We start from the raw sequence: 25,496 nt of genomic DNA, 5'->3' as shown, positions 1-25,496 counted from the left end.
TATCAGGGAAGCCCTGAAGAACCCAACCTAAACATAAATGCACATATCTATAAAGTTTCCACGAGAGATGTTATACAGTAATGTTTGGCTTTAGATTTATGGTAAATATTTGTGTGCTTCTTGAACTATTTTCTCTCTCAACTGGGGAGATAATATAGGTGATATAAAAATCAATTTTACCAAGAGATTTACCAAGATAGCCCTAAAATCTCTGAAAAGCCAGACTTAACTTTTCATCATCTTTCCTGCTTTGTTTTGTTGTTGTTTTGTTTTTTTTTGTTTTTTTTTTTTTTTGCTTTTTTATTATATTCTTGCATAACTGCCTGGTTTGGGAACCACACAGACAGTGAGTTTCTTGAAGGAATAAATTCTTCTTTATTTGCTATTTTAAAACTTCAAGAATCTGTACAGAACAGGTGAATCAAAAACAGTATTCATTAAAAGGGTCTTAAAAAGACATTTTCCTTGCCACAAACAAAAATACACAGAGTGAAGAGTGTTTCAAAAGAAATTGACCTTCTAAATCTTAAGACAGAAATGAGCTAATTACCTTTGGAGATGAGACTTTTACATGGACAATAATTGGTGCTAAGGAGGTCTTTATAAGTTGTGCTGGGTGATTGATGGTGTCTGCATCAAGAACAACCAGTTGCAAAGATCTTGCCAACTCAAAGATTCTTTCAATTTCACTTTGTACTTCCGCTAAAAGAAGAGAAATAACAAATAACAGGTCATGGTATTTTTATTAATTAGTTCCTATATTTAAAAAATAGTACCTCTTTCAAATATGTTAGCCTACATTGCAAAACAGAATATTTTTGAATTTTCATAGTTCTATCTAACTTAAGATCTTTTCCAAAGAGAGACGGGTTTTGAATTTTACCCAAAACCAAACAGTTGGTGGAAAAAACTGAGATGGTGCACTGGATTTGCTTCTTACACTCACTCTAATATTTAGCTATTTACATAGCTATGTTGTTTTGATTGTGATTTTGTTCTAAAGAACTTTTATTTTAGCTCTAGAAGCTGAAACCACATTTTAGGAAGCAACCAAAATACAGGTGCAGAGCAACATCACATGGAAAACAAACCGCACTGAAATATGTCTACCAATCAACAGTTTACAGGTTAATGTTTATGGATATGTTTTTATAAAGTCTTGCAGCTCATCTGTTCTGACTGATATGCACATTTTTGTATCCTTGTTAAATGTTCTGGACCTACTCTTACAATTAGCATACTGCTAAGTCTTCCCAGGGATGGGGGAGCCTGGTGGGCTGCCGTCTATGGGGTCACACAGAGTTGGACACAACTGAAGTGACTTAGCATAGCATAGCAAGTCTTCATTAAGTGCTAGGGCCAGTGGACTTATTCTATGGCATGATTATCTTCAGTATTAAAAAAATACAACTTAATACCAATTATATTAAAGTGTCACAATGCATTTCGATGCAAATCTACTGGGCCAGGTTTAATAGACAACTGACCTGAATTTGTGCATGAATCTGGTCAAATGAAAGATCTAGTTATTTTCAATGTTCAAAGCAATCTGGCTGTTGTTTAAGTAATAATTAAGCAGATTATCTGCAAAACATAATATGGATTTCTGAAATATAAAAGCTTGTTGTAATATATCTTCTTATAAATCCCCTGATTTATTAAGCATGTCCAAAATCTGAATTAGTCTATTTAATTTTCAGAAAGATGATCTCATTTTGCTTTTTGGTTTCTTTTGGCTACAGGTATAACCTACCAATATTGTAATCTTGTCTAAATTACACTGAGGCATCTAATTTAAATTCAAAGATGGACTAAGAAAAAGTTGATGTCACTCTAAATATCCTCATTGAAAAGGGTATGTGCCAGAATCTCATGATTTGTTTTGCTTATTCAGAATAAACACAAATTTATGTCAATCACCAAAAGATCTCCTTTTTAATCCAATAGACTGACAGGGTGTGTGGGATCATGAATGCTCAAGTCTATCATGTAACTATTTTCTAGGGCTCCGCATAATAGCATAAAATTCTTATAAAATTCTTATTTCCCACAAAATCACTGATGTTTAATGCATGCTCTGTATTAGAAGTATTAATTTAAAGAGTCAGCAGGACCTAGTAGAAGCTGTTTAGTTCAACTTCTGACTCACAACATGTTCTCGGATTTCCTTCCTGTAATGGGTTGAATTGCATCCCCCTCCAGATTCCTATGTTGAAGTCATAACCCCCTGGTACTTCAGAATGTAACCTCATTTTTGAGATAGGGTCTTTATAGAGATCATCAAGTTAAAATGAGGTCATTAGGGTGAGTGTTACTTCAGTACGACTGGTGTCTTTATAAAAATTGGAAATTTGGAGACAGGCACACACAGAGGAGAACCTGTGTGAAGATGGATGCAGAGACTGGAGAGATGCTTCTAAAGAGAGGAATGCCGGAGATTGCCAGAAAAACCCCAAGAAACTAGCAGAGAGGCATGGAAGACAGTCTTTCTCACATTCCTCAAAAGGAAACAATCTTGTTGATACCTTGATCTTAAATTTCTAGCCTCCAGAATTCTGAGGCAATAAATTTCCATTAAAAAAAAAAGTCATCATATTATCCAATACCAATGGCCTGAAAGATTTCACATTACTTTGAATGGTGCCTAGCTTTCAATATAGCAATGTAAAGAACCTGGACAATTTGGCGTATTTGAAAAATTCTGAAATACAGTCTACATTTATTAGCAACAGCAACCTACTTGTCCCTTTTTTCCCTCATATGTCAGAAACAGAAAGATTTTTTTCCAATGGAAAAGTTTGGAAAATAAAGTCTGTTTTTATTGTAGTAAGTTTTAGCTGTTGGGATGTAGGGTTTTTTGTTTGTTTGTTTGTTTTTCCATTAAACTGTCACTGTTGAATGTAACTCCTGGCCAGGACTGTACTAAAACAAGGTTATCCTGCTTTAAGCTTCAAATTTTAATACAATGTTTTCTGAAGTAGCAAAAAAGGCAGTGAGGCAAACTAGATTGCCCTGGTGCAAAGAACCCTTGAGGCACTCAGAGTCTCTGTGTAAATAATTCAGAGATACTTGGGCCTCATTTACTTTGTACCAGCAATGAGGTAAGTATAATGTTTTGGGAGATTTTCTTGATCTCATCCTTGATGTTCAGCTTGCAGGGTCTTAGTTCCCTGACCAGGGATTGAACCTAGGCCCTGCAAGTGAAAGTGCTGAGGGCAGGCACACCTACTGCTTAACCTACACGAAGCCTGGGCCATGGGTATCAACAGAGAGGTGCTGGGGCAGAGCAGGCCAGGAGGCTTCAGAGGTCCACTCTATGTACTGGAGTGGGTCCAATACTTGAATAATATGTATAAGGAATACAATAACTAAATTATACATGTGAGAAAGAAAGTTATTATCTACACAGCCCCTTTTTTACCCACACCAGAGGGCTTGTGGGATCCTAGTCCCCTGACCAGGGATTGAACTCAGGTCCTCTGAAATGGAATCACAGAGTCCCAACCACTGGACTGCCAGGGAGTCCCCTCATATCCTTCTTTTTTTGTTGTTTTAAAGAAAAACTTTAACCAAATCTAACAATATCTTGACTACCATGCTGATTCCAGTCAAAGCCTTGTAACAATATTATTCCAGACAAATGAACTCTGATAAGTCATGGACTAGGATCCTGGGAGACCTGAGAGAACACTTCTCTAATAACTCGGCTGCCACTGGTCTGGACTCAGCTCTCATAGCAACTCTGTCACCTGTGATCTTTCTCTCATATCTAAATGCTTAAGCTATGTCAATGGCTCTTTGCGGCCCAAATGACATTTTCCAAGGGGAGTACCTTGGAACACTAATGTCATGAGATAGCAAACACAAAGAAGGGGATTTTCTACAAGGGAAATACCCCATTTTTAATAGCTTCTCTAGGAATTTCAAACATGCATTACCTTCTTTATCTTCATGTCTCTAAGAAGTCTTTCAGCGAAGAAACCTGACAACTATTTAATCCATAAATTTCAAATTTATTTGACCATGAAAAACATACTATTTGTATCTTTTAAAAAATCAACATTTTGGGACTTCCCTTGTGGTCCAGTGGTTAAGACTCTGAGCTCCCAATGCAGGGGACATGGCTTCGATCCCTGATGGAGGAACTAGTATCCCACATGCCATGTGGTAAGGCCAAAAGAATAAAATCAACATTCTGTGGGATCTATTTTGGAGGTCTCTTTAGCAAAGCATACTAGAGCCCTAATATACTGGCCTAAACCTATTTTTTCAGTCTCTTCTGTTGCTCTCAATTCATGCCCTCCACTTCCTTTTTCTAAGCATGATCTGCAAGAAAAACCACTTATTTCTCAACCACATATTGTTTCTATGTCAATGCTTTTGTACATTCTTGACTGCCTTAAGAACCAGCTCAAAAAAAAAAAAAAAAAAAAAAACACAAAACTGTAAAGTCTTCTCAGATACCTCTTACTCCCTATGTTTTTCTCTTTACACTTTTAGTACTTTGCTCATAATTTCCATTATTACACAGTATTTTAACCATCACTTCCTTTTTTCTGTTTTCTTACCATGGGTAAGATAGTCTGTCGTAGTCCCATTTGTACTTCCTAAAGTCTGGTGTAATGCATGGCAGTAAAAAGTGTTCAATAAATATTTAATGAAAGAATCTATAAATATGCATTAACAAGCAGACAAAAGGGCATAAGTGGCTCACAGAATGGTTATTATAAGATGTTGTCATTAAATTAACTCCAGTGGTTGGGGGTATAAGACTTTACAGAGTGAAAAGGAAAACCAATGAACTGATATCTACCTTGTTTCTTTCTCACTATTTACACTAATCCCCCTCCACCCACTCCACTGGCTCTGACAATAGGTGACTACATAGATTATACGGGATGACTTCAAAGGGAAGGAACAGTTAAAAGTCAAAGGCACTTTGAGGAGTGAAAAGGAGGGTGGAAGATAGGAGAACAGATGCTTATTTGAGAAATCTTCAATCTAACTTGGCATCCTTGCCACTCATGATATATTACTTTAGTTAGTAATCTGATTCATCATCACCAACTCTGCCTTCATCATCCTTGAAGGTCAAAATACTGTGCCTTTAAGAGTGTTTCACTCTGTAATGTCAAAGGCTCTAAATAGAGAACTAAAGAAGGAACCACTGATGTTTGGGATTCTGCTCCCACAGACACTGACAACGGTCCCATTTGGTATGTTCAGCATTCTTTCACAAAGCAGACCAGAATGTAAATGCAAAAGAGAGTTATGGGTGGACTGCACCACTCTGGGCCATCACAGAAACCACAAACAGGCTTTTGAGATGAGTATTGTGCTTTTCAGGCAGCCTGGACCCACTTCTGTGGTTGGTGAATCCATCCCCCACAGCCCTGTTCCTGTATGGCTTGATGGAGCTAACCACATATATTAGTGTTTTTGCTTCTCCATCATGGTGAATCTCATGATGCTTTCTGACTGACTGGTGTACCAGGAAAGGCAAGTTTAAACTCCTTAATGTTAATGATAGTTGCTACATCCACTTAAGGATGTGACTATTCTGGGTACCAGCTGGCAGCAGAAACCACACTGAGAACACCATTATCGAGCTTTCTTCCAAGGATCTGAGAAAGGTGGACATCTCATTTGCTTTCAAGTCAGCTGTGACTCAGGTATGACAGATGTCATTAGCCTCATTGAGAAGCTTGGGCAAAGCAGGGATGAGTGGCTTCGTGTGCCGAGGTGGTAACAGATGAAGACACCCTCTTGAGGATTCTTCCCACCAGACTACTAATTAGCTAACTGACTGGAGCTAAGACAGAGAAGGATCAGCTGCACGACTCTGCTCTCTGCTTTTGTAAGACTGGCCTTCTCGTCAGTTAATCAGTGCTTCTCCATTTAGAATGGAGATCAGGGACTTCCCTGGTGGTCCAGTGGTTAAGATTTCACCTGCCAATGCAGGTTACTCAGGTTTGATCCCTGGTCCAGGAAGATCCCACGTGCTTCTGAGAAACAAAGCTGGTGTTCTCTAAAGCCAGTGCACCATAACTACTGAAGCCTGTCCATCTAGAGCCTGTGCTCTGCAACGAGAAGCCACTGCAATGAGAAGCCCTAGGACCACAACGAAGAGTAGCCCCTGCTCACCACAACTAGAGAAAGCCCACAAACAGCAACAAAGACCCAGAGCAGCCATACATAAATGAATAAAGAAAAAAAATTTTAAAGAATGGCATCAGAGCAAACTGGAAAAGCATTCACAAAGGCAACACGTGTCACCCCAGTCTGAAAGCGCAGCTTGGAGAAGTAGCACATTTGAACATCTTACCTAAGCTGGACCGAGTGTTCGAACGTTCAATTATTGCTCTCTTGCTGGGATTATTTAGCACAGACCTCTTAGCAAGAGAAATGTCAGCTGTCACTCTTGTTATTGATATCCTATGAATAGGAACACAGAACAGAACAAACCAGTAAAAATGTGGTGGGGCTCTCCAAGCGATTTATAACCACAGTACTTAATAACCACTTTACATACTATAGTGCAACCACAGTATAATAAAACATTGGCCACAAGTATTTTAAATAGGCTTTGGCTAGCATTAAAATACAAGCAGAGCAGAATGGAGGAAGGTTTTTGGCTATTCAACAACAAAAAAACTCCAGGAAGAATGCAAACTCTTCCTCCACTATTGTCTGTCCTGCAGAATTCTCCTTATAGTACACACCATACCAAGAGGGAATCAAAACATATAAATAAACTATGTTCTTTCTAGAAAGCAGCAATACAATTTCCCCACAATTCATAGCTGATTTTCTCTTGAACAAGACCGTCAGGAACTGCACAGTGCCTCAGTGCTGCTGGTCAAAGGGGAAAATTCTCTTCATTTTAATCATCAAAGACACTCAACCAATTGGTAACTGTGTTGCATTCCTGGTGCTCAACAGTTAACTCATGACACATGAAGCATTTTACCACAGGCCCGAAGGAATGCTTCATTTCTAAGAATATGAAAAATATGGTTTCTTTTCTACAGGCACAAGATTCTCTAGCATGTTTGCATATTACTTTGAATGCATATGGCGGACAGAAATAAGACATTATTGCTGAGGGCAATGTGAGGATTGTGCCAGGATTTCCCTAAATTAGAAAGTATCCTGCAGTCATGCAAGACAAGAATAAAGCAGAGACATTGCCAATGAATGGAGACAGAAGTCTATCTTGTCTATGTATATGATCTAGCAAATGAGAATCTCTGGAACTTACAACTTTCAAGTTCTTTATTTTAGTCTGGGTTTGCTCAACTTCAAATTATGATCTATCTGCAGAATGCAAAGAATGCCTCTCTAAGCCAGCTACTGCCATCATGGGCCCTTCCTCACGCTTATCTTCAGAACTTAGAAGATTCCAGAAAATAGACAAGGCCCCTTCCCTTTTATACTCATGCACTCTTTCTCCCCAACTTTCAAGCTCCTCCAGAGGGTAGAGCAAGAAGCGGATAGAGTTAGCCACAATTGAGTCCTATGTCATCTCACACCTATTTAGGGATATGTCAGCCCTCTCAGGAGATTCCTCACTTGACTTCAGGGACCTGAATCCTTGGGGAGAATTTAAAACAGTCCTCTTTGGTCAGAAATCATTTCTTTAGAGCAACAGGCTGTGCAGAAAAAGTTCTGGTGCCATTTTAAAGCAAAGTACTCTTTGTTGGTGGTGTTGGATATATAAGCTGCAGATGGTGAGGAAGTTTAAAGAATTTTAATTCCTTAGAATTTTTCAGGCCCTAATAAATTATTTGAGGCATCTTCAGACTGTATTCTGTGGAAACCAAGAATTTTGTGAAATATCTCAGGCCACTGAGAACATCGAATGGGGGCCGAGCTGGCCAGCAGGGCCCATCTTTCCCATGCTTAATACCAAATAAGCGCCTCTGCATTTCTGTTGAGGCCTTACCTGTGATTTCATTGTAAGCACTTGTTCAACTGCTAAAAGATACTGGAAAATACTGGTCTGTACAACTTCATTTTATCAAGAAAAAAAGTGAGACATGAGGAGGAAGTTCCACATGGATCCCTAGTGTCTAAGAAGGTCTAAAGCACAGGCTCCCAAGCTCTAGACCAGCACTGAGTCACCAGACTTATAATTCTCTTACAGTTTCAGCTTCCTTCTCCAGCAACCCCGAATCTCCAGATACCAGACAAACCATCAAGAGCAGATCTGGGCCATATAGAGTGATGGCCACGTTCTAAGTCAGGTTAAAGTCCGTGGAGCCCGTATCTGAGTCTCTATTACTCAGCTGGCTGCTGCACTTGAGGCATGAAATCTCATAGGCAGTCGTCGTGGTCAGAGATCATTTTACCTATAGAATAGGATTTGCTTGTTTATTTTTGTGTTTCTGGCATCTTTGTTTGTTTGCAGTTTTAAGAATGGAGTCACTGATTAGAAAAATACTATCAAGTTCTACGGGCAGAATTCAACCTTCTAGAATATTCACTTTTAGAGGATAGAGGATCCAAAGATCCTGTTCTGCTTAGGTGAAAACCAAATCTAGTTTTATACTAGCCAAGTAGTGACCCTGGTTCCTAAAAGTTGGAGGGATTATCAGCAGATGTGTACTCTTATATTTTCTGGGTTTTAACACACTTTTACAAAGCCATTTTCAAAAATATATAAAGTTTTTACCAAGAGGCAGAATAATAACACACAAACAAAAAACAGGAAATGAAAACTTGTTCATGTGTTCTGAAAACAAAAAAGGTGTGGACAATAAAAGATTCTTTTTCTTCTTTTACTAGTCAATAAAATACCAATTTGTTGGTGGTGGTCGCTAAATTGTGTCTGACTCTTTGTGACCCCATGGACTGCAGCACACCTGGCTTCCCTGTCCTTCACTAATTTGTTAGCTAATTTGTTAATATGTTATTTCTTAATAAAAATACATATGTAGGAAAGAGCTTAGGAGAAGACAGACACAGTTCCAGAAACCCTCCAATAAGACAAAGCAGGAGTTTCTATTTTCTATGCAAAGATGCTTACTATTATCAAAATCAGACACCAAATCCAAACTTTTTGTTGTTTAAAAGGCTCCCCAGTAAAGTAATTACATTCATTATTAAATGCTACTAGTTTATATACTTTTTTTTTACTTAAACTAATACTCTTTCTACTTCTTTTCTTGATACACCTTCATATCTTCTAGTGACTTTTAATACTTCCATGTATCTTTGATATACATCTCTAAAAAGTTCCCTTGGATACTTCTCTGTGACACAGTGTCAGTAATTACTAGTGAGGGATAAAGGATGTTCAGTTCCCCAGCAGACTGGATATATATAAATCTGGTAAATCTGAATCCTAGTTGTTACTTACTTCTGATTTGGAATCCTTCATAATTTCTGCACTCCATCAGTGCTATGAGTTTTAGTTTTCTGTGACTTATCTATGGAAAGACGTTACTCTCAGGTGAGACACATTCATTCAAAAATAATTAGTATTTCCAGGTTGATAATGGAAAGCTAAGGATCCTTTTATACTCCATCCTTACCACATCCAATATGCAACCCTGTTAGTATATTAGTTTAAAAAAAAACAAAAAAAAAAACTCTTATTCTTCACAAAGGAAAAACATTCCAAAGATCAGAGAGCACACTGTCAAGAGAAGGAAAGGAAGGGAAGGCATACATGGACCTGGGGAGTCTCTCTGATCTTCCTCTGGCTGGATCTTCCTGCTGGCTGCGTGACCATGGACAAATCATGCCATTTTTTTGAGCATCAGGATGATAGTTCTGCCAGACTATCTCACAAGACAGTCACTAGGAACAAATGAGGCAATATCTAAAAGTGTTTTCTTAAATACTCATTCATAGTTATAGCATGAACTCTCCCATTGCCAGAGTCCATGAAACTTACATATACTTTGAGGGTGGGAGAATAAGGTCAGACATGTTACAATCAAAATCTGTTAATTTAAATATTCATATTTGAATAATTCAAATTATCTCGAGTGCTTGAGTGTCCACGGATGAGTCTGCATTTGAATAGAGAGTAGGAGGAGCTGATAAGAGGGTGCTATTGGTTATGAAACAGAAGGCACTGTATTGTTCTTTTCCATTTGTCGCCTACAATTACAAGTTGTTTTCATTCTTCCATGTCTTGGCTGCTTTGTGATAGCATCAGCTGTTGCCATTTCCTTTCATAAATAAATACTATTTCTTTGAGTCTCCCTCAATTATATTTTTAGCCTCCTTTCTTTAAATTCTTCCTAAAACCTTTTTTTAAAGCATGCCTTGGCTAGTAGCTTCAGATCCTATTTGTATGTTCATTTAGGATTTGGGGCCATAATCATGTTGGTTACAAAGTGTCCTATAACTGCCACAGAGCTGATCTGATTCAGTTGTCAAAAAGCCTAAAGTTACAACTTTGTTGGGATTTGAAATTATTAGCATAGGTCAACACATTGCAATTGGTTTGACTGCTTGCTGTTCAGCCTGTGAATGGTAGATTCAACCAGCTGAACAAACCTCATCTGAAAGGATGATCCCTGATGAATGTTTGTGGTGCGAAATGAAGAGAGAAAAGCTCCTTGCCACTGTGCATGCACTGTGCCCCTGCCAGGCTGGTGCACTGTACCAGCTCGTTAGACTCATTCACTTAGTTTATGACCTGTGCATAGGAACTGTCATGGATAGCCACATGCACAGGGGTTCCCTGAGGAAGTATTCAGTATTGTGCTTTTCATTCTTTCTTAGATACATTCTAGTTAAGCCTTGAATTTATTAAGCAATGAATCCATCAAGCAATGAATGACAATACAATTGTAAAATAAGTAGCTTTAAACTGATTCAAATCATTTCTAAGGTATCATAAAAGAGTAAGTATATGATTCTGTAGGAGACACTGTTGGTGTTTAATTCAATTTGTTGAATTATTTTTTAACCAAGATCTGAAAAATAGTACTGAAGAAGAAAGACTTTTAGGCAGTTTCTTTTTCTCTTTTGGCTCTTTCTGAAAAAGAAATTATCCTATTTTGTCTAACCTACTGCATTCATAGCCAGTGAAACATGGAGGAGGTTTCCATTAGAACATATTGTTTATGCTGTATTGCTATGCAAAAGCCCGCTGTGTAATTGTTCTCTTGGCTGGTTTCAATTAAAGACTATTTGTTGTTTTTCCTCCTTTTATTAATTGGTGGAACACAATGCAGCAGATTGTCATGGCTCAAAATGTAAGGATATTCCCCACACAGCAGACATGTCAGAGTCGCAGTGAAACTACAAGCATATTTCCTTTTCCTAATCCAAGTTTCCATATACACCAGTGAATGTATTATAGTTTTTCTGCTGCAGTGGCCTCTGTTAATTTGAAAGCAAGCCCTCTCTCCTACTCCCACCTTTATTATCTAGCTTTCTCAAACTCTGCCATACATCAGATCTCTCTTGGGCAGAGTCTCTCTACACACATACCTTCTGCTGCTGCTGTATTCCTCCTCACATCTCTATACCCTCTGCTGTGCCACCAGACACCCTGGATCACTTGGCATTGGAATTTTAGTTCTATTTCTATTAAAATCATCTTCAATAGTGTATGCTTGATGAATCAGGTAACTCAAGCTGATAAATCTCTGCTGTTACAATTAAATGCACTTCCTCTCTCTATGTCTGAAGATTGAGGAAGAACCTCAGATTCTTCATTCTTGAAGGCAGTAATTAAGTCAGTCACTTTCTCTTTGCTAAATTACAATAATTACTTCCTTCTTTTCCATAAGGTCCTACTGTGCAAACCTTTACTAACACTGCTGTTTATACGAATGTTATATGGGGACCAAAACAAACAGAAACTTAGACTGCATGTGGGATGGCATTTGTTCAGCTCAAGAGCTCTTGTGGGGCCACAGGATGAAGCACTGCTCAGAACTTCCTTAAATAAAGGTCCACAGGTTAAAGCCATGTGACTCCAAGCACAGCTGAAGGAAGCCTGCTTGACTGAGCCGGGCATATCAACTATTAACAACCCAGGGAGAGCTGCATGAAGGTAAGGGTCATGGCCCCTGTCATCAGAGGCAAGGATCAAAACCAACATTAAGTTAAAAAGCCACAGTTCAGCTGTTTCTTTGCAATGCCTTTTTTAAGAAGTAGATTCCCGGTACTCAAAAGTTACAAACAGAAGCAGGGTATCCATCTACCTGTTGTTTGACTTAAGAGATTAGAATATAAGGACTTTTTACATTTCCTTCCAACTCCAATAGTCTAGTATTCAGTACTTTTCACTTGTTTTCTTTGAAATTACTTCATTCTCTGTCTATTTTGTTTAAAAAGAGAGAGAGAATAGGATACATCTATGGCTTTCTTATTAAGCCCTCGTGTCCACTAGATAAATATGGCAGACTGCTATTTGTTCAACAAAATCCATTTTGTCTTCCTCCTGGGCACATAGCTAGACTGTAATTCCTAGCCTCCTTTGCAAGAAGGTGTGGCCACATGTCTAAGTTCTAGCCAATGAAATGTGAGAATGGTGTGAACTAGAGAAGCTGGTTCACTCCTCTCCCTACAGCTGATTGTAGAGATCAACCCCAGGCCAGCGGTCCCAAATGATGCACAGGACAAACTTTCTTTCCCATCCTTCCCTTCTCCATCCTACCCACCTTCCAGCTGAGGAACACCTGCCTCAGACTGTGCAATGAGCAACAATAAGTTTCCACCGAGTTTGATTCATTATACATTTTGGGCTCTATTTATCAAGGCAATCTAGCCTGTACTCTGACCAGTGCATTCTTTTGGCAAAACATGTTAGCCTTTGCCCTGCTTCATTGTGTACTCCAAGGCCAAATTTGCCTGTTAACTCCAGGTATCTCTTGACTTCCTATGTTTGCATTCCAGTCTCCTATGATGAAAAGGACATCTTTTTTTGGTGTTCGTTCTAGAAGGTCTTGTAGGTCATCATAGAACCATTCAACTTCAGCTTCTTCAGCATTAGTGTTTGGAGCGTAGACTTGGATTATTGTGATATTGAATGCTTTGCCTTGGAAACGAACAGAGATCATTCTGTCATTTTTGAGATTGCACCCAAGTACTGCATTTCAGACTCTTCTGTTGACTATGAGGGCTACTACATTTCTTCTAAGGGATTCTTGTCCACAGTGGTAGATATAATGGTCATCTGAATTAAATTTGCCCATTCCTGTCCATTTTAGTTCACTGATTCCTAAAATGTCAGTGTTCACTCTTGCCATCTCCTGTTTGACCACTTCCAATTTTCCTTGATTCATGGACCTAACATTCCAGGTTCATTTCTTTACAGCATCAGACTTCACTTTCATCACCAGTTATATCCACAACTGGGCATTGTTTTTGCTTTGGCTCCATCTCTTCATTGTTTCTGGAGTTATTTCTCCACTCTTTTCCAGTAGCATATTGGGCACCTACCAACCTGGGGAGTTCATCTTTCAGTGTCATACTTTTTTGCCTTTTCATACTATTCATGGGGTTCTCAAGGCAAGAACACTGAAGTGGTTTGCCATTCCCTTCTCCAGTGGACCACGTTTTGTCAGAACTCTCCATCATGACCCATCTGTCTTGGGTGGCCCTACATGGCATGGCTCATAGTTTCATTGAGTTAGCCAAGGCTGTGATCCATGTGACCAGTGTGGTTAGTTTTCTGTGATTGTGGTTTTCATTCTGTCTGCCCTCTGATGGAGAAGGATAAAAGCCTTATGGAAACTTCCTGATGGGAGAGACTGACTGTGGGGGAAATTGGGTCTTATTCTGATGGTCAGGGCCCTGCTCAGTAAACCTTTAATCCACTTTTCTGTTGATGGGTGGGGCTGTGTTACCTCCGTGTTGTTTGGTCTGAGGCCAAACTATGGTAGGGGTAATGACCATAATGGCAATGTCCTTCAAAGGGACTTATGCACTCACTGTTGTATTCAGTGCCCCTGACCCCACAACAGGCCACTGTCAACCCACGCCTCTGCTGGAGGCTCCTAGACACTCACAGCCAAGTCTGTCTCAGTCTCTTGTGGGGACAAAGCTCCTTTCTCCTGGCTCCTGGTGCACACAAGGTTTGTTTGTGCCCTCCAAGAGTCTGTTTCCCCATTCTTGTGGGAGTTCTGTAATCAAATCCCACTGGCCCCCAAAGTCAAATTCCCTGGGGGTTCTCAGTCTCTTTGCTGGATCCCCAGGTTGGGAAATCTGTCGTGGGTCCTAGAACTTTCTTTCTTAACAGTATGAGAATTTCTTTGATATATTGTTCTACAGTTTGTGGGTCGTCTGCTCAGCAGCTCTATAGTGGGGCTAATGGCAACCTCCTCCAAGAGGGCTTATGCCACACACTGCGTGTCCCAGGTAGCTACACCCAGAGCCCCTGTTGCTGTGGCAGGCCACTGCTGACCCGTGCCTCCATAGGAGACACTCAGACACTCAAAGGCAGGTCTGGCTCAGTCTTTCTGGGGACTCTGGGTCCTGGTGCACATAAAGTTTTGTTTGAACCCTCTGAGCATCTTTGGCAGGTATAGGGTTTTATTCTAAATGTGATTTTACCGCTCCTACCATCTTGTTGGGGCTTCTCCTTTGCCCTTGGATGTGGGGTATCTATTTGGGGGGGATCTTTTTTTGTGAGACAGATAACAATCTGTCAATGATTGTTCAGCAGTGAGTTGAAATTTTGCAGTTCTCACTGGGGAAGATGAGCACATGTCCTTCTATTCCACCATCTCATTTTCAACAACACAAGAGATGACTCTACACATGGACATCCTCAGATGATCAATACTGAAATCAAATTGATTATATTATTTGCATCCAAAGATGGAGAAGCTCTATACAGTCAGCAAAAATAAGACAGGGAGCTGACTGTGGCTCAAATCATGAACTCCTTATTGTGAAATTCAAGCTTAAAGAAGAAAGTAGGGAAAACCACTAGACTGCTAAATCAAATCCCTTATGATTATATAGTGGAAGTGACAAATAGATTCAAGGGATTAGATCTGATAGACAGAGTGCCTGAAGAACTATGGATGGAGGTTCGTGACATTGTACAGGAGGTGATGATCAAGACCATCCCCAAGAAAAAGAAATGCAAAAAGGCAAAATGGTTGTCTGAGGAGGGCTTACAGAGCTGAGAAAAGAAGAGAAGCAAAAGGCAAAAAAGAGAAGGAAAGTATATCCACTTGAATGCAGAGTTCCAAAGAATAGCAAAGACAGATAAGAAAACCTTCCTCAGTGATCAATGCAAAGAGATAAAGGAAAACAATAGATGGGAAAGACTAGAGATCTCTTCAAGAAAGTCAGAGATACCAAGGTAATATTTCATGCAAAGATGGGCACAATAAAGGACAGAAATGGTATGGGCCTAACAGAAGCATAAGATATTAAGAAGAGGTGGCTAGAATACAGAAAGAACTATACAAAAAAGATCTCCATGATCCAGATAACCACGAAGGTGTGATCACTCACCTACAGTCAGACATCCTGGAATGTGAAGTCAAGTGGGCCTTAGGAAGCATCACTATGAACAAAACTAGTGGAGGTGATGGGATTCCAGCTGAGCTATTAAAAATCCTAAAAGATGATGCTGTGAAAGTCCTGCACTCAATATGCTAGCAAATTTGTAAAACTCAACAGTGGCCACAGGATTAGAAAAGGTCAGTTTTCATTCCAATCCCAAAGAAAGGCAATGCCAAAGAATGTTCAAACTACCAAACAATTGCACTCATCTCACACACTAGCAAAGTAATTCTCAAAATTCTGCAAGCGAGGCTTCAACAGTATGTGAACCAAGAACTTCCAGATTTTGAAGGTGGATTTAGAAAAGGCAGAGGAACCAGAGATCAAATTGCCAACATCAGTTGGATCATTGAAAAAGCAAAAGAGTTCCAGAAAAACATCTATGTCTGCTTTACTGACTACACCAAAGTCTTTGACTGTGTGGATCACAATAAACTGTGGAAAATTCTGAAAGAGATGGGAATACCAGACCACCTGACCCGAGAAATCTGTCTCCTGAGAAATCTGTATGCAGGTCAAGAAGCAACAGTTAGGACCAGACATGGAACAATGGACCGGTTGCCAATTGGGAAATGAATATGTCAAAGCTGTATATATTCAAAAGCAGAGACATTACTTTGCCAACAAAGGTTCATTTAGTCAAGGCTATGGTTTTTCCTGTGATCATGTATGGATGTGAGAGTTGGACTGTGAAGAAGGCTGAGCACCGAAGAATTGATGCTTTTGAACTGTGGTGTTGGAGAAGACTCTTGAGAGTTCCTTGGATTGCAAGGAGATCCAACCAGTCCATTCTGAAGGAGATCAGCCCTGGGATTTCTTTGGAAGGAATGATGCTAAAGCTGAAACTCCAGTACTTTGGCCACCTCATGCGAAGAGTTGACTCATTGAAAGGACTCTGATGCTGGGAGGGATTGGGGACAGGAGGAGAAGGGGACGACAGAGGATGAGATGGCTGGATGGCATCACTGACTCGATGGACGTGAGTCTGAGTGAACTCCGGGAGTTGGTGATGGACAGGGAGGCCTGGCGTGCTGCGATTCATGGGGTCGCAAAGAGTAGAACATGACTGAACGACTGAACTGAACTGAACTGAAGGCTGTATATTGTCACCTTGCTTATTTAATTTATATGCAGAGTACATCATGATAAATGCTGGGCTGGATGAAGCACAAGCTGGATTCAAGATTGCTGGGAGAAATATCAATAACCTCAGATACGCAGATGACACCATCCTTATGGCAGAAAGTGAAGAGGATCTAAAGAGCCTCTTGATGAAAGTGAAAGAGGAGAATGAAAAGTTGGCTTAAAACTCAACATTCAGAAAACGAAGATCATGGCATCTGGTTCCATCATTTCATGGCATATAGATGGGGAAATAGTGGAAACAGTAACAAGCTTATTTTCTTGAGCTCTAAAATCACTGCAGATGGTGACTGAAGCATGAAATTAAAAGACACTTGCTCCTTGGAAGAAAAGCTATGACCAACCTAGACAGCACATTAAAAAGCAGAGACATTACTTTGCCAGCAAAGGTCTGTCTAGTCAAAGCTATGGTTTTCCCAGTAGTCATGAATGACTGTGAGAGTCCAACTATAATGAAGGCTGAGCGCCGAAGAACTAATGCTTTGAACTGTGGTGTTGGAGAAGACTCTTGAGAGTCCCTCGGACAGCAAGGAGATCCAGCCAGTCAATCCTAAAGGAAATCAGTCCTGAATATTCATTGGAAGGACTGATGCTGAAGATGAAGCTCCAATACTTTGGCCACCTAATGCAAAAAACTGACTCATTGGAAAAGACCATGATGCTAGGAAAGATTGAAGGTAGGAGGTGAAGGGGATGACAGAGGATGAGATGGTTGGATGGCATCACCAACTCAATGGACATGAGTTTGAGCAAGATCTGCGAGTTGGTAATGGACAGGGAAGCCTGGCATGCTGCAGTCCATGGGCTTGCAAATAGTCGGACCCAAGTGAGCAACTGAACTGAAACTGAAGTCTGTACTGAGGTACTTAGCAATTCACATAATGCACTGAAGCTTTCTGCTTTCTTGAACTAAAACATCAACTATTGGAACTAACATCCCAGCTTATTTTCTTTCTATTATATATAGTCCCAGAAACTAACAAATACTTTAAACACAATTATCCAGAAGGTTTTTCTTTTAAACAAATATATACAATTTGTACTTAAATCAGTATCATATTTGCTTTTTTTCTTAAAATATCATATTTTTTAAAATCTATGTGGAAATTTTAAAAAATATCTTTAAATACTTAATAATTTAGTAAGCTGGATGCATTTATCCATACTTATCCATCAGCGCTGTTTTCTTCATTTCTAATAAATCTTCAGGTATTGATTTCATGTGGTTATTTTTACACAGAATACATTCTGCATTGTGAAAGAGCTTAGTTCTTAGTATTGAGTCGGTGTGGACTTTTTACATTTCTCTGCAAAATACAGAAGCTCCTTCCAGATATTTTTCACAAAACTGAAGTGATAAAATTTTCCATTGGTTAAAGACTGTGCCATGTTGATATGGGTCATAGTGGGATAAGATACATAGAAAAGAAAACAATAAAATAGGAAGGTAATTTCTGGTAAAACAAACCCAGAACTGAATATTCAAAGAAATACTATTCCCTTCAAAATAGTCACTTTGGGAGGCTTATGATGAAAACAGGATTCCTTGGTGGCTCAGTCAGTAAAGAATCTGCCTGCAATGTGAACCCAGGTTTGATCCCTGGGTCAGGAAGATGCCCTGGAGAAGGAAATGGTAACCCACTCCAGTATTCTTGCCTGGAAAATACCATGGACAGAGGAGCCTGGCGAGCTGCAGTCCATGGGATTGCAAGAGTAGAACACAACTTAGCAACTAAACCACCACCACCATGATGGAAACATTTCTTACACTCCTCTTTTAAGGAAATTTAGTACTTTATATCTTCATATGATACACATGCATATATGCGTGCACACACACAGTTCCCAAATGACCCTACCCAACTTGACCAGCAATGCACCATATTGTCAGAAACATTCTATATTTTTCATTATTTTCTCATAAACATGTTTGGTATGAATTCAATTACAAGTGAGAAAATAAAGACTAACACATCCATGTAAATAAAACAAATGGATTATTTTCCTTATCAAGGTCCTTTTACTTTAAGAGATTCAATGCTATACATCCTAACTTCATATTTTCAGAGCACTTTCATTGTGTTCTCCCTTGAACATTGACTTAACTTTTAATTAGAGAACATCTGCAATCGCAGGAGACATAGACATACAATCATAGACATACAAATCAATTTATCATTCATGGTGGTTAAAGGAAAATAAAAATGCAAAAGCATCTGTATGTCTCACCTCCCATCAAACCTGTGCTTCAGGAAATCAAAGAGGGCTTTCTGCATCATGTCTGTGACCTTTGCAGAGGTGAGAGAAAAAGAATGAGGCAAACAACAGCAGAGAGAGAGAGATCAAGAGTGAGAGAGCTGCAAAGAAGGGTGCTCCAACCAAAGACCTTATCACAGCTATTTGTCTGCTGGGGGCAGGACAGGGCAAACTACCATGAATGGAGTTTTTCACACTTAACCTACTTGCGCTTACTCAGTTTCCCCCATTTGTTCTCCTCCAGGGTGCTGAGGGGTGAACCAGCGGTGTTCACTAGACCCAAGACAGACCCTCATCTCTTTTTTAGGGGTTGAATGGCCACGGGGAGACCAGGATAAGCTGGCTCTGTGCACAGGTACGGCCTGTCCATGCCATACCTGAGTGATGCCTGCCTGCAGTGAGGAGCAACTAGAGCTCCTTGGGCCAGCCCCAGGCCCAGCCTCCTGCTAGTCTGAGCAAGTTGGTGGACACATTCTCCACATCCAGGGCTGGATTTCTGTAGACCCCTCTCTGCTCTTCCTCAGACAGTCCCCATTGAGAGGGGGAGGGGAGGGGAGGGAGTGAAAGGGGAAGTGGGAGAAGGAGATGGGATTCTTAAACCTGCGTCAAAGAGATTGATTAATTCACTCAACAAATGTGCACTGAAAGCTGACTATGTGCCAGATTCGTGCTGATTCAGTGGGAAGGGTGCCATGGAGGTGGCCCACCTTCAGATAATGTCCTACCCATTTATTCTTATCCATGCTGGCATAAAGTCAAAATGGCAACATCTGAAATGCAGTACATCTAAGTGCTCTCTTCTTCCTTACATTGCTTAGTTCATCTCTGAAGGAGTTCAATGACATTTTTAATGGAGTTTTTTTCCCTTTTTTACGTCCTTTAAAATAAAGAAGCAGGGAAATGTTTGGTGGAATATGCCATCGTCTTGAGCACCCAGCAAAGCGAGACTGGTTGGTGCGCTGAGGTGAGGTTTGCTGGCAGTTTGCTTTTATGTTCCCTTGTGCCATTCATTCGCTATTTTTTCTAACAGCAACAGGAACCGTTGAGACAGATAAAATCCTTTTCTTTGACTTGAAAGCAGAGTAAACCTTTGACCAGAACTTCCCATTATAACTATTTTGAGGGCGCTATTTCTAAACACTGTAATACATGAAAGATAAGAAGAGGGCCAGAGAGGGAGGAAATAGCAAAGAGCCACGTGAACCCCACAAAGCACCTCCTGTCTTCACAAGCTGAGGGCCCTAGTGGAGGAAGCTCCCAGTGGCTGTCTCCTAGGTTCTTGATCAAGAACTGATGGGTAACAGACTGAGATCGGTACCTCATAACCCTTCAGCGATGGCCCCACCAGCACCACCGGACGCATGGATGGCACCACGTCGTAGGGGGGGATGTGCTCCGTCTGAAAGAGACGATTGGACACACATAACAAGGTGTGCGGGTCAGCAGCCCTCCTCCACAGCCACAACATTCACAATCCTCCAGCCAAATGAGAAATGATAACCACGGGTCCCACCACGGAGACGCCTCCCTCATTTTATAGCCATTTGGGTCACTGAAATGGAGCATTGCAGGCATTTATGGATAGAAACCTTCACAGGAGATTTAAAAAGGAAACATGACTTACCACTTTTTGCTTCTGTTTTGCTAAAAGACAACAATGAGAGCCATATCAAAAGCCATATCAAAATATGTAATCTCTGTCATGGTCAGCACACGATTTTAAAAGATGGAAGAATATGCCAATTTGTCCCTGTCATTCTCGTCATTTCCCAATCACCCACTCTGCAGAGTATTACTCTACTATTTCATTCTGGTTGGGCCAATTGGGAAGACAAATGCAAAAACAGACAATTTCCTCCCTGAACAAATGACCTCATACCCTGATTTCACAATGGGTGGGGAGGCTAGATTTCATAACATTGGCTGGGCCAGCCACAGGCCATGGGTTGTTCCCGTGCTGGACACAGCATGTGGTGTGGCTGAGAGCAACTTGGACAAATCAAATTTGATAAAAAGAGACTTAGAACAATAATTTGTATAATAATGACCATCACTGCACTCACTAGTTATTTTTGGATGTATAATTTTGGTAAACTAGCAGAAGAATTTGCAGTTCTTTTTGTGTTCTTAAGGCTTTCTGCTCACTTTGCAGAATACTGACATATTTTTCCTAGTGCATTGCTTTTAATTTCAAGTAAGTTTATAATCAGTTGTCCCTGTTCTTTCTTGTGTGTAGTAGTGAACAGCTGCAATGACTTAAATGTTCAGCAAATGGGGATGAGGCAAAATATACTCAACATCTCTGGCTTTGTGGCCACCCATGCAGTCCTGTCCATTTGCGGACAACCTAAAGAACAAGACTTTGGTTTAGAGCCCTGGAGATCAGGGTTCACATACAAGGACTCCGATACTCAGATCTGCTCTGGAACCAACCCAGTTTCCTGCAGTTATGGTATGCCAGGATAGACATTGGATCTGTCATTCTGAATTGATAACCCCAGATACATTAATGCAGCATCCGTTCTGGGGCAGAATGAAATGAGCCTGTAGAGCCAGGGAATGTGGTGGAAGAAAAATTCTTGCTTGAATACCTCCACAATTTCTAAATGCACGACAACTCCTGATTGGGCCATCATGGTCCCTTCATTACCATTAAATTCAGGGCTCAGTCGTCTGCTTTTCAAACAGAAATGAGCCCATTTGGGCCAAACCTCATTCTCTGCTTCAACCCTCCCCACCTCCACAGCTCAGGTTGTACCAACATACCCTGAAGTTTTACATGAAGACTGGAACTTGGCATTTTCTTTAGAATGCTTTTAAAACTCATATAATTGGCCCTCACCATCTTAAAGTGTGCTGGGTTCTCGGGTGGAATAGTGAACTTGCTTCTGAATGATTTATACAATAGAGGGCAAATAAGATTGTACAAAATCATGAGCCATATCAAAACATGTAATCTCTGTCATTATTAACAATGATCTGAATTTCTAGTAACACAAGTACCCTTTAAATCAAATTAAATTACTAGAGAAGAGCAAATAAGCAATGAAATATTAAGTATAAAAATCTTTAAATTGCTTCCAAATTAGTAAAAAAAATATTTGCATGTATTTTCAAAGATTAAGAAAGAAATACATTCCATTAAAAAAAAAAAAAGTCTAACTAAACCCCTCACCTGTTGATGTTGGAGTTGCTCGAAATGTCCCTGATACCATTTCTCCAAGACTTGAAGAAGAATTTCCACTAGATTTCCTAAGATACAGAAAAGGAACTTAGGACTCATTCCCCAGATTCCTTGAAAATAGAACTTGAGAGTACAAAGCTTTCTTTGGCCTTAATCCTACTAAACAATTCAAAACACACCAAGTCCTGCTCTTAGAGTAGAGCTTCAAGGATCTGCCCAAATGTTTTCTTTGACCTCCTTTCTCAGAGAAAGTGGGAAACTAACTAAGATCTGGAAATACTTTGTGAAAGTCTCTTTCCTAATTATTCAATGCAGAAATGAGGCCAATGAATCACTAAGAGGAGTGTTCTTGTGAACCGTCTGCTTAACCAACACTGACCACCAATGCACTGGCTGGATGTCAAACACAGCTCAGAATGAGCAGAAGAGTATTCACTGTTACAGGAACTAAGGATACAACAGTGAGGGGAAACAAAATTCTTTCCCTTATACAGACAAATTCTAGTGGTATCAGTATCAATCAGATGAATAGGTAAAAATGTAGTATGTTTGATAGTAAGTGCAATAAAGAAAACTGAGATGGGAGAGAGATAAGCAAGGGGAGAGAAATGGATTCAACTTTAGATATGGTGGCAGGAACTGAATCATTGAAAAGATGATATTTAACACAGATCTGAAGCAGATGAAGGAGTGATTCAGTGGAAAAGTGAAGGAAAGGGTGTGGTAAAAAAAAAAAAAAAAGCAATTGCAAAGGAAGATAGGCTTTCACATGGAGCAGCAAGAGAGACAAAAAGTCTAGAGAAGTAATAAGAGGGATGAATCATTAATAACATTACAGGCATGTTATATCCTAACAAAGGTCGATAATTAAAAGTGGGGCTCACACTGTACTATTGTGATCTCCTATCACTGTTTAAGAACTTCCCATTATGACAAAGGCAAAAGGGCTCCTGAAGAACAGAGGCATTTTTGAAACAGAAAAGGATATAATAGAAAAAGGAGGTTGAGAGTTAAGAGAAAGAACTAATTCTATTTTAGGACTTTCAAAAAACAGTAACACATATCAAATCAGTGCTTCAGTGTAGGCTCACAATATATGCAGGCTTAATATAATGCTGATTTGTCCTCTCAGGCTTTGCTTGTATCCCTGGGGCCTTTAAACACCTGCACTCTGATCTTTGTGGATACTTCATTGTTCACTAGAGGTTAATTCATCTGAAGCTGGACAGAGTCTTCCCTCTATTACCAAGCATTGGCCACAGAAAACCCTGGAGAAGCTGCTACTGGTCCTGGGATGGTATTTCATGTACTACGGCATTCTGTGCTCACTTGAAAGAGCTTCTCTGAAAGATAACCAAGAAGAGCTACGATGCCAGGTCAGGCCAGGCCCCCACTTACAGTACTGTAAAAGGATGCCCTACACAACTCTCACAGAGGGAAGCTCAGGTTCCCAAGAGGGTTTGTTGAGGTCACAGAAAACACTCTCCACTGTGGAATTCATGTTGATTTCAGGAGTGTCCGGCTTCGTTCAGTACACAACAGGGGGCATGAACTACCTGAAACCCCCTTGTGTCAATTTCAGAAACGCCTTGCACATAGAAAAATTGCTTTTACTTCAAAAGCATACGTGTTTAACTTAATAAGGAAACTTGAAAACATCGCCTAATTTCCCTGCTCCCCGCAAACAAAACGTGGAGAAAAGAAGGAGCCTCACCCTCCGTGAAAACGGCCCCTTTTCTGTTCCTGCTGAATCCGTATGTTCTCCAATCTCAGCGGACTTGGGATGAAGCCAATCTCACAGCCTTCTTTCACCAGCCTTCCTATCCACCAATCATTGTTATATTTCTGGAACACAGAAACAACGATGCTATCAATTCACTTATCTTCACATTTATCATTTCAGGGGGCCAAAAGATGGAAGCACCATGTTATATAATATTATACTGTACCGTGTTATATATACAACCACTATTTATAGTATATTATACCATATTATATATATCTGAGGGGTGGTGTCCAAAGAATAAAGCAAGCTTTCTAGTCCAAAAGCCAAGATAATTAATACTTGAGGGTCTGCAGGCCATATGGACTCTGATGCAGCCACTGTAACGTTCTGCTGTAGTGTGGAAGCAGCCACAGACAGTATGTAAACATGTACGCACGGCTGTGCTTCAAGAAACCTTTTCTTTCTGAAAGACAGCAGGCTGGTTTCAGCCCATGGGACACCGTTTGCTAATCCCTGGGCTAAAGTCAGGTCTTAACGTTCGGATTCCTTTGGTCCTTGTCAAGAAGCTCTTGCCACATCTTCGGGAATAGATTTTATAAGGGTAAAAATGCACCACTGTAATTAGAACTCTGGAAGACAAGACAGACAAGTCTAAGATGAAATACACTGAACAGTCTGTTATTTATCAAAAGCTTTGAGGTAAAAATTCCACCGTAGTATCTGTATTTTACTCTCTCTGGGGAAAAACAATATAATCTTCCAAATACAGATTTGCAAATCAAGGTCCATCTTATTACCTGAAGAAAAATAAGCCTACTCTCACAAAGACTAAGCATATTTTACATAAGTGGAATTTTTGAAGTAATCTCCAAGTGACCTGAAATCCAATAGGAATGAAGGAATTTCCATTTAAATAAAGTTCCAAGACATGTAACCTTGGGGGAAAAAACCCACACAAAGGCTTCAGTCAATATGGGGTGAACATGGTTCTATTTGATGGGCCAGCACAACTGCATTTGTAATGACAGATTTGCGGAATGTGCTGACTTTTAAAAAAAATGCACAATATGACAGCTGCAAGTTAAGTTTTATTTGGGGGCAAAATGAGGACTATAGCCCAGGAGACAGCATTTCAGATAGTTCTGAGAAACTGCTCCAAGAGGCAGTGGAGGAAGGTCAGAAAGAGTACATTCAATCAAGCACAAACAGAAGCTTTCTGCTAGTCATAAGGAGCCGTCATCATTAACAGGAATTTAGTGCTTTTCTAAATATGAGGAGATATAAGAATGGGGCTCATAAAATTGGCTCCTGAAAAATATTTAACTGTCTGAAGACCAGTTATGCCAGTTTTTCCCAGAGCACAGAGTGCCTCATTTCTGCTCTCCACTTTCAGAGGGTGTTGAAAATCAGCAGCTGCAGCAGCACATGACTTAATCCGTACAGAGGCAGATGGCAAGTGCCCGTGTTGTTCTTGTTGTTCAGTCGCTAGGTCATGTCCGACTCTTTTGGGCTTCCCTGGTGGCTCAGTCAGTAAGGTACCCATGGCAAGTACCAGTTTGTAGTTGACAAGTCTTAGGGCAGAAGGCATGTTTAATCCAAGCTACCTGCCTCAAGGGAAGGTTTCAGCTGGGTGATTTCCAGAAAACAGACATTAGTCCTACTGTTTACATCCTCCAGAGATAATTCCAAAAACTT

The 25,496-nt window shown here is 40.1% G+C and overlaps 1 protein-coding gene across 1 annotated transcript in view; it reads right to left on the bottom strand.

Annotated features, from left to right (window-relative positions):
* Positions 1-25,496, bottom strand: part of CACNB4 (calcium voltage-gated channel auxiliary subunit beta 4) — a 99,347-nt gene that overhangs the window by 30,452 nt on the left and 43,399 nt on the right. The window contains exons 4-10 of the mRNA XM_055574437.1: positions 23,790-23,920; positions 22,067-22,143; positions 20,516-20,535; positions 20,210-20,290; positions 18,865-18,923; positions 6,326-6,435; positions 551-702 (exon numbers count right to left, since the gene is read on the bottom strand). Of these exons, the coding sequence (XP_055430412.1) occupies positions 551-702; positions 6,326-6,435; positions 18,865-18,923; positions 20,210-20,290; positions 20,516-20,535; positions 22,067-22,143; positions 23,790-23,920 (630 nt within the window). The remainder of the gene's footprint in view (positions 1-550; positions 703-6,325; positions 6,436-18,864; positions 18,924-20,209; positions 20,291-20,515; positions 20,536-22,066; positions 22,144-23,789; positions 23,921-25,496) is intronic.

This window comes from Bubalus kerabau, chromosome 3, assembly GCF_029407905.1.
Source record: "Bubalus kerabau isolate K-KA32 ecotype Philippines breed swamp buffalo chromosome 3, PCC_UOA_SB_1v2, whole genome shotgun sequence".
NCBI classification, from domain to species: domain Eukaryota; kingdom Metazoa; phylum Chordata; class Mammalia; order Artiodactyla; family Bovidae; genus Bubalus; species Bubalus kerabau.
This window is presented reverse-complemented; position numbering and strand designations above follow the sequence as displayed.